The 17,571-nt window shown below is 37.6% G+C and overlaps 1 protein-coding gene across 2 annotated transcripts in view; it reads right to left on the reverse strand.

Moving 5' to 3' along the window:
• klf8 (Kruppel like factor 8) overlaps positions 1-17,571 on the reverse strand; it is a gene marked incomplete at its 5' end in the record, with an annotated part of 71,609 nt that overhangs the window by 43,194 nt on the left and 10,844 nt on the right. Inside the window, one exon of one of the 2 annotated variants that reach the window (XM_081390418.1) lies at positions 15,924-16,261. The exons of the other annotated variant lie outside the window; for it this stretch is intronic. Within the exon in view, the coding sequence (XP_081246544.1) occupies positions 15,924-15,950 (27 nt within the window). Of the gene's footprint in view, positions 1-15,923; positions 16,262-17,571 lie in introns of those variants that run through there. 2 annotated transcript variants of the gene reach the window in all.

Consider the following 17,571-nt stretch of genomic DNA (forward strand, 5'->3'; position numbering starts at 1 on the left):
GCTACAAAAGGTCTAAAAGAGGGGCAACCGACTCAATTTCAACACATATCACCCTAAAACAATGCATTTCAGAAAATGCTAATTGCAAAAAGAATTTCAAGAAATAGTTCACGCAAAATGTTTTATTCTGTCATTATTTACTATTTTGAAAGCTCACATGACTTGTACACTAATGTGTTTTGAAGCCATATGATAGATATTTGTAATGAACAAAAAATTTAAAAGCCTTTATTTACTGAGTATCTCCACAGTTCTCAAATCAAACACGGCGCCATTGATGTTAATGAGGTTTGACCACAAAACATGTTAAAAAATAATTCCAAAGGGTGTTAAATAGCATTAGCACTCCATTTTGCAATCTGAAAGACTTTTGCAGTTAATTTGGCGGAAGGGAAAGATAAGTGAATTTCAGTTCGTTTATCATACACAACTATTATATGGCTTCAGAAGACTTGGAACACAGTGCTACTTTTAGGGGTGGTTTACACCAGGTATTTAGATGCGTTTTGGTCTATAGTATACATTCCCGTTTACACCTGGTGTTTTAATATGTCTTTTTTGTCCACTTTCAACCACTTCTGTCCTGATTTCTTCAAGGGGAGTGTCTTTGGGCGGGTAAATGTATGGGCGAAGGAAAAGCATTCGGAGAACAGCTTTCTCTTCTGCTCTGATAAGGGTTAAGTATCATGCAAATTTTAGTGATTTCAATTCCAATTCCGATTATGCTTATCAATTCACAGTTGATTCCAATATGGTAAAAAAAACAAAAACAAAAAAACGGCAAACATAGATATCCAACATATTTATTCAGTGTCTTTTTGCAAAATGTTCTGTTGCAGCTGAATAGGCCTACTAGGGCTGTCACTTTTGTGAAAAAATCCTGTTAGATTTTTGAGACATATGTGTTCATTGAATCGATTGTAAAATCGATTTTCCATGTCTAAAGACGTTTCCATTTTAAACGCCAAATATGGGCAAATCCACGGACAACTAACAGGCATTAGGACGAACGTAAAGAGGGCGCTTGAGACGCGCACAAATCAGCAATATTCCTGTTGATTTATTGGCGTGAAGTTTCGTGCACAATGACAAACAGGAGTGCAACATTCTCGAAAAGCAATAAGCAGAGTGGACTGCCATAACATCAATGAAAAACATTACTGCAGTCTTCAGCATGCGGCATGTTACATACCTGTGTTTACGGTTAGAAAAGTCAAACAAATGTTGCCTACGTAGGCGATTGTGCACCGTAGCCTGAATCTGTATCTGTATGCATGAGACTGTCTGAATACCGGCAGAATTCACATTTTTTTAGTAAAAATAGAAACATTATGCAGAAGTATAATGTGTGTTTGTCATGGTGTGTTCACACCGGACGCGAATAGCGCGTCAGGCGCGAGTGATTTCAATGTTAATTAAGTCAATGCAAAGACGCGTTATGTGCGTAAAAAATTCCTGCGGCGCGAATGAGGCGTCAGAGTTGCTGTGTGATGCGCGTTCGCTGCGTATCGTGACGAGCTGGACTCGTTCCGAGAAAAGACCGTTAAAATCGATTCCCTATTTTCGTTTTCGAAACTTGTGTTGGTTGGTTGTGCAATCAATTGTGCAATCGATTTTCGAACGTAAAGTGACAGCCCTAAGGCCTACTATCAAAAAAAAATCAGCAGCCTAAAGAACAACTTACTAATAAACTAGACTAACTAATATAAATTTCAAACATTATTAAAGACAAGTGAACAGTCAGTTGCTAATACAATAACAAATAATCAATATAGCACAAAATAAATACAACTGAACAAAGTTCAGAAATTGAAATCAAATGTAAAATAACACTGCATAGTTTTTTATATAAAATAAAATATAGATTAATACTTAGTTACGAAAGTTATTCAGTCAAGATCAGTGAGCGATTTTCTTTTGTTCTTTGATTATCTGTAATGACACAGATGGCAGCAGGAATATTTGGCTGCTGTCACTTTAAGACCGAATGCATGGATCCAATATACTATTACACAAGCAATTTCTTTCTCAACTGTTAAAAATCACTTAAGACCTAACCGACTGTTTACGAGGATATTTTGACATAATTTTGTGTGTATTTGTCCATTTAAGTGCAAGGAGACGCAAAAGAGGAATCAGTTTAGTATTTGTGCACTATACAAGAGGCGGCTTTCTGTGCGCATGCTCAGGATGTTCCCAGCCCAGAAAATTGTGTCTTGTGCTTGAATGGTTTAAAACCACATTAAAATGCGCACACAGGAATCGACAAAACAGAATCGAAATTTTTATTTTATAGCAAGTATCCGATTCCTGACCTTAAGTATCCGATTCCAGAATTGGAATAGATTTCCGATTCCCAACCCTAGCTCTGAGCTGCAAAATCTTGCAGAGTGCTGTGAGTGCGTGTTAGAAATCAGGAATGGTGAGAGAACATTGCGCTTGGTTCGTTTTCCGTCTTCAAACCAAACTAGTGTCTCCAGCCAACATAGTTTAAATCCCGTCAGGCTAGCACGCTTCCCATAATGTTTACGTATTAGGTCAGTAGGCAGTCTTTTGTGGCTGTGAATTCGAAAAAATTCGAATTTTTTTTTTTCATTTTTACAGAAAAATAAAAACATGTTAATTGGTTAACTGTAACCTGTAACCTTTATGGTGTTTAATCTTTGTATGTATGACCCTGTGAGGCGCCAATATACAAGTATTGACCATGTTTTATGAACAGCTACTGTATACAGTATATATATAAATATATGTATATTTAAAGGTAAAAAGGCAGATTTTGGTAATAATAAATAATTATAAGCATTTTTACCGTAAATTAAACAGGATTTTTTTTTTTTTAACAGTGTTAGCGTTTACACTATGAAAGCAATCCAGTCTAAAGCGTTTTTGAATACCCCTGAAAGTGGACAAATATTACACCCCATTTACACCTGTATTTAGCATCATCCACTTGGGATCCGATCAGCCAAAACTCATCTTAATACCAGGTGTAAACAGGACCATAAGATCTTTTTGGTCCTATTTGGAGCTTGACAGAGCGGTTAAACTGAACGTTTTTCAGAATTCTTCTTTGTGTTCTTCTGAAAAACTAACATCATAAGGGTTTGGATTCGGAACAACATGATGAAGAGTAAATAATGACATAATTGTCATTTTGGGGTCTACTGTTTCTTTAAGAATACCAGTGATGGCTGGGTGTATACATTAGCTGCAAGTAAATTCAAACAAGCGCACAAGTAGGACTTTCTCTTCATGGTTGGCAGAGTCACCATAGCAGTGAACTTGCCCTTATCTCACCACACCCTTCTGACGCAAACTCTGCAGCTACTTCTCATAGCCCTCCCCACCCTAAAACACACACACGCACAATAGTCCAAACCTGCTCATTCCTCTACCTTCAGTTCATTTCCTCAAAAAAGAAAGGTCTGTCCTGCATACCAGCAGAAATAAAGTTTCTTCACATGATGAGCCAATGTGTCAGTGTGTATACCTCAATGTTTCACATCCTCTCAAGCCATTAAATGTCTGTGATGCAGACGAGCACCAAAGACAGGAAGGAAGAAGTTTCTATCTTTCTGTAAGGCAGCTCATCTCTGCTGCAGAGCTGCACCGAGATAGAAAAACAAAGCAAAAAAAGAGCTGGTGATGTCAACTTTAAAGGTATAGGGGCAAGCTGCAATTCCCAAAGCACATATCTGAGCGGATAGCCTTCACTTCCCTGGAAGAATGTGGTTGGGAAAGACACATTTTCACCTCGCTCCTTATAATTATGCTACAGTAAAAGGCTAATGCAAATGTCCAGCATTTGCATTTGTTTAGAGGGGGTTACACAAACAAAGGTTCGCAGCTAGTTTTCCAAAATCACCTAATTTTCACATTCTGAGCAATGGCTTGCATCAATAGTCACACACACACACACACACACACACACACACACACACACACACACACACATACATATATTGAGACACACCCTCCCCACCCTGAGCACCCCACCCCCGCTCCCTCTTTTTCACTGCAGACAGTTTGGCAGAACTGCAGGGGTTGCTATGGGGATGGGATTCTTTCCCTGGTTAATGATTGTGCTGCAATGGTAGGGGGTCATTCTGTCACATCGGCTCTAATCTGGGGAGACATAGACAATATCCTTACATTCCCGTACCATACACACAAACACACCCCAGAGACCCCACTCATCCAAAACCTCACCTCGAACTTGGTTTACTTCTTTTAGGTCTGGGAGCTAAACTGCATAATGCTGCAAGTTCCCTTTAACCTCTTTCTTACAAGTCTTATTTTTCCTTCCAGTCAGTATGCTGGTGTCTCACTTCCTCTGCTCTCTCGGACAACCGAATCCTCAACCGAAAAACGTTTGTTTCTTCCGCCACCAGCAATATAGCCTACACAACCTCTAAAAAAGAAGTCCAGCACAATGGCAAGGCTTTAGCTGAACTTGATCTTGTTTTTATTTAAAAAAGAAATTAAATTAAAATGTATCTTATTTACTTTTAGGGATTACTTTTTTTCCAAAACGAGTACCAGTACTTTAATTTTTGGTACTTTGCAATACAGAAACTTGTATTTTCATTGCATTTGTAATTTTTACAAATATTGGGTTGAGAGACCAAAAGAATAAGTATTATATTAGATGACTTAATTTGTTTAGTTAAAGGGGTCATATAATGCCATTTTTGTACAAGCTAATATGATTCTTTAGGGTCTAAATTAAAAGTTTGTAATATACTTTAATTAAAAATTCTCATTAGTATTGTAAGAAAACACTAATTTCACCTGCTCAAAAACAGCTCTGTTTTCAGCACGCCGTTTCAGTGCATGTGTCTTTAAATGATAATGAGCTTTGCTCACCCCGCCCCTCTGTTCTGTGCGTACACCGTTTCTAACACAATAACCACGCGTTGTTCATTATAAACGTGGGATTATGAATTATATTGAGAACGTCGTACATAGAAAACATGCCGTAATGTACCCGGAGTGTAAACCTTAGATGCATTCATCATGAAGCGTGCAGCAAGGTTTGCAAATTTGCAAAGATTAATATAAATATTAATATAAAGGTTAATAAAACATCACACTCACTTCTGGAGGTTCAGCAGGAACACGTTGGTTCCGATCCGTTTTTTCTCGTTTGTAAAGCTGTCTGGTGTGAAATGATTCGCAAACAGGAAAGCCAGACGATCGTGGGGAATCCCCGTGAGGGAATCCCCGCGTCAATCCTTTGGGCATATCCCTTCAAAAACAAAACTCAGCCACTGCATCTTCAACGGCTCGGATTTAGGAACATCCAAATGACTGCTGTGTTCCTTATTACACCGAAGAACAATCGCAGACGCCATTCTGCTTATAGACAGCGCTCCAGTGAGGGTATCAACAATGACGCGCGGACTATGATTGACAGCTCGCTCATGAGCGAGGGCGGGTCTGTGTTGAAACGCTGCAGCTGTCAATCACAATCGTGGGAGGGGCGTCCGACCGTGTGACGTCACACGGTCGAACGGCTTGATTTCAGAGAGGGTCAAACAGATGATACCACAATTTTTATCAAAAACAGCGACGAATTGGATGAAGTCATTAAAGGCATTGAAACTTTTTCTGAAATCTCTGGATTAAAGATGAATAAGAATAAGTCCACTTTATTTTCCCTTAAAGAATGTATGTTGAAAGAAATTTGTGGGATTCCAATCAAAGATAATATTACATACCTTGGGATAGTGGTGTGTAAAGACTTGAATCAGAGAAACCGATTAAATTTTGAGCCTATTATTGAAAAAATTAAAAACACATTTAATATGTGGCTTATGAGAGATCTGTCCCTAAATGGTCGTATTCTACTGTCAAAAGCAGAAGGGATGTCAAGGTCTGTTTATATATCTATGTCAACAGATGTTCCAAATAATGTGCTCAAGGTGTTGGACAAGAATCTTTATGATTTCATTTGGAGGAAGAAAGCACACTATTTATGGAAAGATATTCTAAATAATAATAGAGAATTTGGTGGCCTTGAAGTTTTAAATTTTACAGATCTCAATAATGTGTTTAAGATAAAATGGATAATCGAATTTATTAAAAATAAAGATAGTGTATGGAATGTTTTCCCAAATTACATATTTAACTCTTTGGGTGGCATTCATTTTTTTATTAAATGTAATTTCTCAGTTGAAAAAATCCCTGTTAAACTGGCAAACTTTCATAAGCAGGCACTGCTGGCTTGGCAATTGATCTATAAACACAACTTTTCTCCGCACCGTTACTTAATATGGAATAACAAAGATATCTTGTACAAAAAAAAGTCAATATTCAATAAGACATGGTACGACAATGGAATTCTTACAGTTAATCAGCTACTTAATGAACAAGGTCTACTTTTAACATACTCTGAGTTTCTTAATAAATTTTTGATTCCTGTGAGGCCAAACGAGTATGCTATTATTTCTGATGCAATCCCTAATAGTGCTGTATCACTATTACGAAATCCTGGATTCTATCCTATAAATGTTGATCGTCAAAACATTTTTTGTAGTGATGCGATATTTATTGGGGATATTAATATATTAATAGATAAATGCAGTAACAAATATATTAGAAATACTTTAAAAACAAATTATTTGCCCTGTTCAATAGGATTTTGGTCTACTAAGTATGAAAATATTAATTGGAAAAGAGTATGGTCTATAACAAATAAGTTTTTTATTAATAATAAAATTAGAGAGGTATCCTATAAAATTGTACACAGAATTTACCCTGTCAAAGAGTTACTTTTTGAACGCTTCCATTTGAATATTGAAAACCTGTGTGAATTTTGTGGTAATGCCAAAGAATCTTTGACTCACCTCTTGTATATATTCAAAAATGTTTTGGTTGGATGTTTCAAATTTCATATCTAGATTATTTGAAACATGTCTACAAATCGATCTGTATGATGTTGTATTTTTTTTTTGTGCAGGACAATGTTGATTCCAAAAGTACGATGTGCTTTCTAATACAACTTTTTATTTTACTTGGAAAATATCACATTCATGTGAAAAAATGGTCTAAAGCTAAGCCAAGCTTTGAACACTTTATAAAAGAGATTAAACAATATGGTAATAGATTAGATCTAATTAAGAACAAAAAAGCAAGAAAGACATATGAAGCTTTTTGTTACTTTAATTTATTGTAATTTTACCCCTAGTGTGTTCTAATTTTGTATTTTTTTTTTTACATATTCTAATTAATGTTACTTTCTAATGGTGGTGAGATTTATATTTTTGTACAAATCTTTGTATATTTTTTTGTTGCAATAAAAAAAAAAAAAAAAAAAAAAGAGAGGGTCAAACATATAAGGAGATTAAAAAAAAAACACTGGATGGATTTTTATCATTTTATGATGGTTGTGTACAGGCACTGCCAACACACATTTCAGTACAATCAACTTGTAAAAGTGCATGTACCATTATATGACCCCTTTAACAAATGTACTAATACAACTATCTGTAATACTAGTATCTGTACCAGTTCATCCTTATATAGGCCTAATTTATTAATTCACGTTTCTGGTCATATTTTGTTATTTGAAAAAAGTTGTACATTTCTCAACTCTGAAAGGACTTTACTCTTTTGCTGATGTCAACAAATTAAATTTTCACATACATATACAGAATTTTTCATCACTTGAAAGTGTCACACTATAGATGCAAAATGGGTTGTGAACTCTGCTTCATTACAATGTTATGTGGAGGACCAAAAACACAAGCTCAAATATGTCCACTTTGTTCATTAACTCAATACTGAAGCCTTTCAGTAGAATAATGTGCCGTGTGCACAATCAGCGAGCTGAAACGGTGGATATTAGTGTAAAACATAGATTATTAGAAACCAAGATGCTGAGAAACCAAACTAAATGAAGGGGCAGATAATATTGAAGTCAATGGTCCTAAAATAAATTTTTGGAGCTCAAGCTACGACTGGATATTGCATTTAACAAACTTTCATTTCTACAGATGACATAGAGGGCTGATTCATTTGTGATTTCCTTGAGAATATAAGGGTTCCTTTTCTTAAGAACATTAAAAAAAAAACCCTCATAAAACCTGTCAGCAAGCTAAATAATTTTGTGATTCGATAACTAGGTTGGACCGCACTGGCCGATAACCAATTAATCAACAGATAATTTTTTATTTGAATACTAAATGAAAATAAACATAACACTCAAATTAAAATACTGCTGAACTTTATTACAAAAAAAAAAATTGTACTGAACCATGAACATTTAATGTACTTTTAAAATGAAGAAAAAATATTATTAAAATGATTCTTTCCCTATATATATATATATATATATATATATATATATATATATTAGTGGTGGGCCGTTATCGGCGTTAACGCGCTGCGTTAACGCGAGACTCTTATCGCGCGATAAAAAAAATATCGCCGTTAATCTATTCTCCAAATTGGGTTGGGAGCTGGCTCTAACTACACAAGCTGATGACGCAATCTACCCGCGGCCGCGAGGAACACCCGGCCGCAACGCATCAAATTCGTCGTCATCTTAAGTAAACACGGCTGAAAGTGAAAGCTGGTGTAAAAGATCGGTGCAACAACATCCATTATTTGGACTTGGTTCGGATTTAAGCCGTCCGACGTAGACTGTGTGGTGTAACAGTTCGGTAAGTTAACACACGACTAATCCGTTCTACCACCTCAAATTCAAAACGAAACATATCACTGAATACCAGCGCGCGCGTATTATTCCCAATATATCTTAGTGAGTGGTGTAGCACATAATCTCTTTTTATTAAAAGCGCCCGATTTTAAGAATCGTTGTTGTGTTTCTTTTTAACTGAAAAGACATCAGTTAGACAATATTCTAATATTAAATTTGGTGTTTCATAAGCTCCAAGCCATAATAAACAAGACCTACTTAAGTCTCTGCAGCTAGTGTACTTAAATCTTATTTATCTGCAAAATTATGTTGTATACTTACAGTTTTGCACAATATATGTTCTCAAAACTACATACACCCTTTCAAAAAAAAAAAATACATTTAGCAGTTGTTTAGCAGGGTCTGTGTAACCTGTTCTGAAATAGTTTTATTATAATATCGTTATCGCAAGAGGCTGCAATGTATATCACAATATGGATTTTAGGCCATATCGCCCATCCCTAATTGATAGCCTATAGTAGTTGATAATAACATAGGCCTACCTAATGTTACCTACGGACGGTAACAGTACAGTAGTAACCTTTTACAGTCTATGAGTAGAACAGCTTTCTCAAGCAGTTTGTAATGCATTTTGGAAACAAGAGATGAGCCCCTGGTCTAATGCGCCACCTGGCTTGAAGACTTACTTTTATAGTCATTATTTGGGTAGCACACATATTCTGAATGCTTTCGGCAGAACTCAAATGAACCATTTTAATCTAGATTAATCTAGATTAATTTCAAAATTAATCTAGATTAATCTAGATTAAAAAAATTAATCTATGCCCACCTCTAATATATATATATATATATATGAAAGCCTATATTACAATTTATTAAAGCCACAGAAAGACAAACGTTTAGCTTAAATGCACAATATTACAGTCATTATGCACATATTAACAACGATTTGGGACAAATATAATGTAATTTAATGGAAAACTATATGACATGCCGGCAGGATTTTGAACCACCTACTGAGTCATAGCTAGCCGCCGTCGGTGTGTGTACATTAAAAACAATGTGTTACAATTTTAAAGAACTGAAATCGTACATATTTCTGATTTGTTTATGTTTCTGTCAATTTACTTTCACACATTAATAGCTTTAAATATACAACTTCGCTGGCTAACAAATGCATAAAAGTCACCAGATGGACTAGTCTGGCTATCAACAGACCATGCTCAATCTTTTAAGACTGAACATTAGTCTGGGGAGTTAGCTCTGTATTTTCTACTGCACAAGAGGTGTGATCAACGGGCATAGTTCAAATGACTCTGTACGCAATTGGATAATCCTTCAACCAATCAGTGACGCGAAAACTCCAGGCAGGAAACGTGTCAACAAATGTGTTGGTTTGTAGCATTGTTCAGCTGTTTGCAGAAGCAGCAATGGCATCGAGCGATTTTTGGAGGTTGTGCAAAAAAAAAAAAAAAAAAAAACCCTTGAAAGTGAGTGGTATTTACCATAGATATCATATAAAGGCTAGATGTCTTAAGGCGGAGTCACTTCCGGCATCACCGGCAGCCATCTTAGGACAGGGCTCTGTGAATTAAGGTGAGTGAGCAGCACGCACACAAATCCTCTTATCTCGCTGAAATCTGGACGGATTTACAAACGGTTTGGTTTCTTACAAACGTTATTAACGTGGCTATAATTCTGAATGCTTAAACATTTTGAACATAATTATTCATATGTATACAGTATAATAGCTACATCTCTGACGTTTATAACAAACCAAACCGTTTGAAAATCGGTAGAAAATTGAGCAAGTTATGGTTATTTAAAAGTACATGCACCATGTTATGAGTGAGCGAGCACCCTGTCGTAAGATGGCCGCCGTGTGCGGATGTCGAGCTCCATTGGCCAGCAGCGCGGACGAGACATCTAGCATTTATATGATATCTATGGTATTTACACCCACGATTTGTTTGCTAAACTAAATAAGCCATTGAGCATCGTCGAGAGGTTAAACGGAAGTGGATTGACGGTCGTGCGAGAGACAGATAAATCAGAGTGTGTGCTTCTCTATCGTCATTGGGTTAAACCCGCCAATAGCGCGCCAGGTGGATAAGCCAGTTTGTGACTGGTTCCCGCAAATTTGTAACCAAAGCAGGAGAAATAAATGCACACAGGTTTCAATTCCAGCCTGAGCTGCAGGGCGAAATCAAATTGCTGGCAGATCAGGCTGGGTTTACCCAGTCTAGCTGGACATACACTAATGCAAATAGATGGTAACAATCGTGACATTAAACATTTGGGTTAGACTTCCATGTGTTTTTGTCACACCGGTTTAAAGTCCAAATGAAATCAAGATTGACCCTATTTACTTTGTTAGCGCATATTACTAGTCTTGTGGTGAAAAACTAATCCGTGCAAGTTAATACACAGAAAAAAATTGTTTGCCGTCGTAATCTTTAATCAAAGTCTGAAAAGTTACTTCCGGTCTGACTGGAATGGCGTTCCTTCTCTGATGATGTAGGTTTGACGGCTTGGGTTGGGAAACGCTTAACCACTCCCCTCAAACCGTTAGTCTGTTATGAGCAGAGATGGAGATGAGGAGCGCAAGAGTAAAACCCTGTTCAATATTTCTTTTCACTGGGAAATACGTCACAACACTGGAGAAAAGTCGTTTGCAACTTCCGGTTCACTTTAACCGCTTGAAGTAACTACTAATGTTAGTGTCCTCTTCGTCTCGATGACAAACATACTGCTGTTCTTTCTCTACTAACGCTACATCTAGTCAACAAATGCATTGCTTCATAATGGTATGACAACATGTACTGTAGTGTACTGTATATGCCGTTTCATTGACTGTTTTAAATCTACATCTGAGTGTACCACTCTGTGCAGCGAAGACTCGCGTGTCAAAACAAACTCCATAAGGCATCACTGATTTGCCTTTAGAGGTCGCTCTCGTACTGTATGACGACAGCGGACACTTCTCAGCCGCTCCAGTAACGGATGCAACATGGAAAAACTATCGCTATAGATTTTTGCCAAAAACAGATTTATCGTGACAATTAATCGGCAAAACCGCTCAATCGGTCGACCTCTACATAAATGTGAATGTATCTGTTCGAAGCTTATTAATTAAAGCCCAAAGCATACTTTGGTTTTTACACGCACCCTATGGTATATGTACAGTGTGCGAGAAACACATTTAGTCATCAGCACATGAACCTTGAATTTTTTATGCACTAATTAGGTGGTAAAACTGGCCCAGACCACTGTTACACAGTCGGAAAAGAAACAAAGAATACGGATTACTGGAGACGGCAACCGGTAGTAGAAGTTGAAGAGCACTTGTGTTGTGTGAGAGGGTTAAAAGACACTGGCAGCTCTAGTTTAAACGAGTACAAAGACATTTTTTATAACTATGAACTTTTGGAGAAAAAGACACTGGACAAGGATGAAACTTCTAGTGTGCATGTGTTGACCTCCAATCAAATAGCATACAAAAAAGTATACTTTGAAAGGCTGTGCATTCAACTGTGCGTACTTTGGGCTTAAATGGTACTATATTCATTCAACTTAAAGACCCCCTGTGGTGAAAATCAAGTTTTTATTGTCGTTTGTGTGTCTGTTGTATTCAATATGCTTTCAGACAAACCATGTGCAAATTCATAAGTCAACACCATTGCTGAGTATTTTATCCTTCAAATTGCAGTGAACCAAAAACAGTCTCAAAAACACGGTTTGAAATCGCTGGTGTTTCTTGCGTCACAAACTACCTTGTAACCAATCACGTCAACGTGCCGGCGGGTTTTGCATATCATCATTACTTTTCTGTGAAGCACAGGAATCTCAAAAGAAGCCATACCGGTATATCTTTCTGCTGATATGAAAAATCATGTACATTTAACAATAAAGCAGGTAAATTATGTATATGATGTATAATATATTATGATGTTATGATGAACTATATGCCTTTCTCCACTGACATTCTATGATGTTCAAAGTGTTTCTAAGGATGCTGATTTTTAGAAGGCAGACTGAGACTGAGACAGCGAACGGGAACATGGTTTGTGTAACATTAGCAACACATTATTAGCCATTTGATAACGTAGTCAAGCAAAAGGCTAGGACTAATTATATTACCGTTATGTGTCCGACGTTGAAGAGAGCGATACCTTTGAGCAGTTTACTACAGTAACTTGAGTAAAAGTTGAGCGAGTGGATCTCTGAGCTGGGTGAGTAAGTGGAGGCGGGGCTAATTTGCATATTTGTGGATTCACATATAATAAATGAAGCAAAGGTGTAGAGTTACATTCAAGCTATTTTAAGGCACGAAGAATTTTTTTTTCACAGGAAAAAAACATTGAAATGTCATTTTGGTGATCAAATATGAGTTTTAAGGGATATAATTAATGACTAGCGGGACTTTAATGTTTATGTTCAACCTTTCTTGAAATGTTGAATATTTAATGAAATACAAGCTTTACAATAAAAAGTTTTTCACTTATGACTAATTAAAACTGCAAAAAGTCTATTTATATTATACCAATGATTAAAGGAATAGTTCACCCAAAAATGAAAATGCTGTCATCATTTATGCTCACCCTCATGTTGTTCCAAACCTGTATGATTTCCTTTCTTCTGCTTAACACAAAAGAAGATATTTTAAAGAAGGTTGGTAATTAAACAGTTGCTGGTCCCCATTGACTTCCATAGTATTTTTTTTTCCTACTATGGAAGTCAATGGGGTCCATCAGTCGTTTGGTTACCGACTTTCTTCAAAATATCTTCTTTTGTGTTCAGCAGAAGAAAGAAAGTCATACAGGTTTGGAACAACATGAGGGTGAGTAAATGAGGACAGCATTTTCATTTTTGGGTGAACTATCCCTTTAACTACTCGTCCATGTATCCACAACAGCAAACCAGTGAACAACAGGAAGAACTTCAGATCTGCAGGTGTAATGTTGACCCTAGTCTGCAGGGTGTAAGAATATAAAGGGATTTTACACCTGACTGAGTGTGAGAGTTTTTTTATGACCTTGTATTAGTGGATCATAAAAGACATGCTGGACTTATCCCACCTGTATCTGTATTCACACACACTGTACTGTATTCAGAATAAGGCCTAAACTGAAGGTGTCAGAAGCTTCAACTTCACATGGGTAACATTCTTGACAATAGAGCAGACAATGGGCTTTTTAAGAGGAGGCAATGATCAACAAAGCATGTGATGTTGAGGCACTACACCATATTGTTGACTTACCTGAAATACCAAATCAAGTTTATACAAAACTGAACACTGACTAATTGGTGTTGCAGTTTTAGAGCTAAGCTTTAGGCCAGGTTAAGGGTGTGACTGAATTGCAGTCAAAAATGCGAGAGGCGATTTAAGACGGAGTGAGAGGAACTGCTAGGCGTGCACCATAGCCGCCCTGCAAAAACACAACCTCAGTCACACCCAGGGCCGACTGCACCCTTCTCCTAAAAATAACTGTGCTCTTGGACTGAGACAGTCCCTAACTGTCTCAACTCCTAAAAACAGATACACTTTACATCACCCCCTGGCTAGCTGGCTTGATTAGGCTGCCAATGGATGCCTCAACCTAGAACACCCTCCTGAAACGATGTCACCCAGACAAAACCCAAAGGCTGAGACCTACAGAGGGTTAGATGAGTGTTAAACCACTTTGACCAAAGTTTGTCCACAGATGTTAATGATTACCAGCTGTCTGGCACGCCCAGAGCACTCTCTGTTCCTCCAATGATAACGCCTCATTCCACTCACCTCCCTGACTCCTTCAGTAACTGCTCCTGCAGGAGACGGTGCTCCAAAGAAATGAGCTCAAGTGCAGAACACATCAACAGAAGATATTAAAGGCAAAAAGTGGTGAACAATTACATTAATGTCTTTTAAACTTGCGGGTTGCTCTAGAGTAGATTCAAATGTGCAATACCTTAACAATGTGTCTTTGTAGAGATGGATCAATATATCGGCAATACATTTAGGCATATTGAGATGATCACATCCAATAAGCTAGATGGTTTTTGTTTTTTCTTTTAATAAATGAGACTCTCTACTTGATTCTGATTGGCCAGTCACTGCATTTTGCTGTCAAATCGTTTGGAATAATGACTGTTGTCCAATGCATTGCTATATAACTGACCATTAATTTGTGAAACCACTATTACCATTAATTATCTTAACAATGCATCTTTGTGGTGGATGAATATATTGGCCAGGCTAATTATAAGCCAGCCATGAGATATATATCATTTAAAAGTGCCCAAATATCTTGCAATAATAAGTCTAATATAAATAATTTCACAGCTCTCTAAAATACTTGATTGTGTTTGACCAATATCTGCATTCTGATGTGAAATAGTTCATAGGCTATATCTGAATAATGACTGTTGTCCAGGCCATCACATATAAATGTTTATTTGATAAACCATTTTCCAAAATAACAAAATAACCTCTTTGCTGGGGGTGCTAAACATCCTGTTAGGCTGTTATTTTGTGATAGTGACAGACATTATAGCAGCTCTAGATATCAATATTACCCTTTAAAAGTCCCAGAACATACTTTCGTGCAACAATAAAAAAATAAAACAGACAGTTAAATGCACACAACAAATGTGACCCCTTCCTTGTCATGGGATGTTCATGACAGTTTTCAGTAGCCTACGGAAAGTCCTTAGTTGAGTACAAGCTCTTGGTCTCTTATTAGGCAATGCATTGCCGGCAACACATTCATATTTTGCCCTTTAATAACTGAGAGTGGATGACAAAAGACGATAAAACATAGAATTAGCCAGCAGCAACAACAATTTCTTCATCTCATGCAAATTCAAGGCTGCTGTCCCTTTAAGAAATCAGCTAAGATGGTGTCTCTCCAGCAAGCGGCACTCGGCGCGCTTCCTTCCTGCGTTCACAGCTTTAAAACAGCACAGCAGATAAGACGACCCTGACGGATGTGACACCCTGACTTTCTCACAAGTTGCACAAGTATTTCAAATGCACCAGCATTATCGTTAGGAGGCTTTCGGATAACGGGCTGGCTCAGGCGCATGCACAGGAGTGAAGTAATCACCCAGCAGCTCAGCTATTAAAGGCTCGTTACGGTTAACGGCGAGCAAACCGAAACCGGGTAACTGCTCATAGATGAGGAACTCCCGCAGAATGGAAATAGGACAGCGACTGCCGTCTAAAGCTATCGGCTACGTTGCAAATGAGTCTATAGCGAACGATAAACGGACTTACTTTTTTGTTCCGAGTCTCCGTGTGCATCTCGGTATCTAAGCGGCGGCGGAGGGGTGGAGTGGAGGGGGGGTCGATCGGATCGGGCGGGGTGATATTTGAATTACAGTCGATGTCAGTTTTTCCACCTCAGTATTAGAGGAGAAAGGTGCTCTCTTTGCCTCGGCGGATCACATAAATCATATCCCCGGCGTCGAGAAATAAACCCTCTTTCCGTCGCCCCGGTCGTCTTTCAGTGTGTGTTTGTTGCCGTGTTTCAGGGTTGGGCTCGAGCTGTGAGTCTCTCCTCCGCCTCTCCCTGCTGCTGACCCCACCCTGCGTCCCCACCCCTTCGCTGTGTCAATCACAGCCGCTGTGTGTGTGTGTGTGTGTGTGTGTGTGTAGCCAGAACCAGCAGCGGCGCTCAACGCGCCACTGCGATAATAGGACTTCAGAATCATCATCATCATCACACAACCCGTGTTACCTCACCTATTGACGTCGAGTTGCACCGGATGTTCGGAGCTACTTGTGGTCTTTTTGCTAAAGATGATGCCTCATGTGCATTCATTGCTGTGTGGAGGTCTGGAGACAAAATTGCCCCTAAAGTAAGAAAAATCAGACATTTAGGGCCCCAGAATGAATTTTAATTTAAATTTGATCTGATTTTGCTTACTTTAGGGACAATTTTGCCCTCAATTAAAATGATTCAGTGTTTTTTTTCCCCTTTTCTTTCTAAAATGCAGAATAGGTAGGATTATGACTTTAAACATAATTAGCTGTATATAAAATAATCAAAGTCTATAGAGCGGTACAGGTATAACATCACTTTGTAGGCCAATTGGCAGTTAGCATCACACTGGTTTCCTCAACAAAATCCAAATAGGATATTTCCATAGGCTTTTAAATTATCGCCAAAAAACAAACAACAACAACAAAAAAAAGCTTTGTGACCAACAGAAGTTTATGATATCATACTTGCACGTTTTGTCCATCAAGATAATTTAACTTGACATAGTCTTCTAGACATAACTTGTGAACTTTGAGGCCTAGATGCAGTCACCTGAAGCGAAAAGCTAGGCTATAAACGAACTACACCACGGTCCCACTGTTTCAACCACCACCACTAAGCTTCCAACAACTTTCAGTTTTTACCTAAAAAACATTTGTATAAAACGTTTGAGTAAGAATAGTTTGTAAGAGCACAATTATAAGCATAAAAGGCTGTAAAAGCTGACTGACTTTACCTTTTCTGGTAGCCTAGTCACACTTAGCCACTTGTTAGCAACCACCTTCATTTATATAGTGGTTTTAACAATATTGTTTCAAAGCAGCTTTACTTACAAATTAAAGTATCAGAGATTGTTTTGGCTTTACAGCAGCTCTAGAATAAAGTTATTGTCCAGCTAATGTTAGTTTTGACTGATTCACTTCCATTGCAAAGATCATTAGTTATTAACCTAATAATGTCGCTCACACTACACCATTTCAAGACACAAAACAGCTTAAAAAAATCACAAGTGGGGTGATACTGATGTATTTTATGTCTTAGAATAAAACATGAAAGTATCTTGAGCTTGTGTTCTCCACAGACCATATTTCAGCCATTTAATCAAAAATCCATTCAAAAAACCCTTTGACTTCTGGATGATGGAACTGGAAATGCTAAAAT

Source organism: Scardinius erythrophthalmus, assembly GCF_964197995.2.
Source record: "Scardinius erythrophthalmus genome assembly, chromosome: 17".
In the NCBI taxonomy this organism is placed as follows: domain Eukaryota; kingdom Metazoa; phylum Chordata; class Actinopteri; order Cypriniformes; family Leuciscidae; genus Scardinius; species Scardinius erythrophthalmus.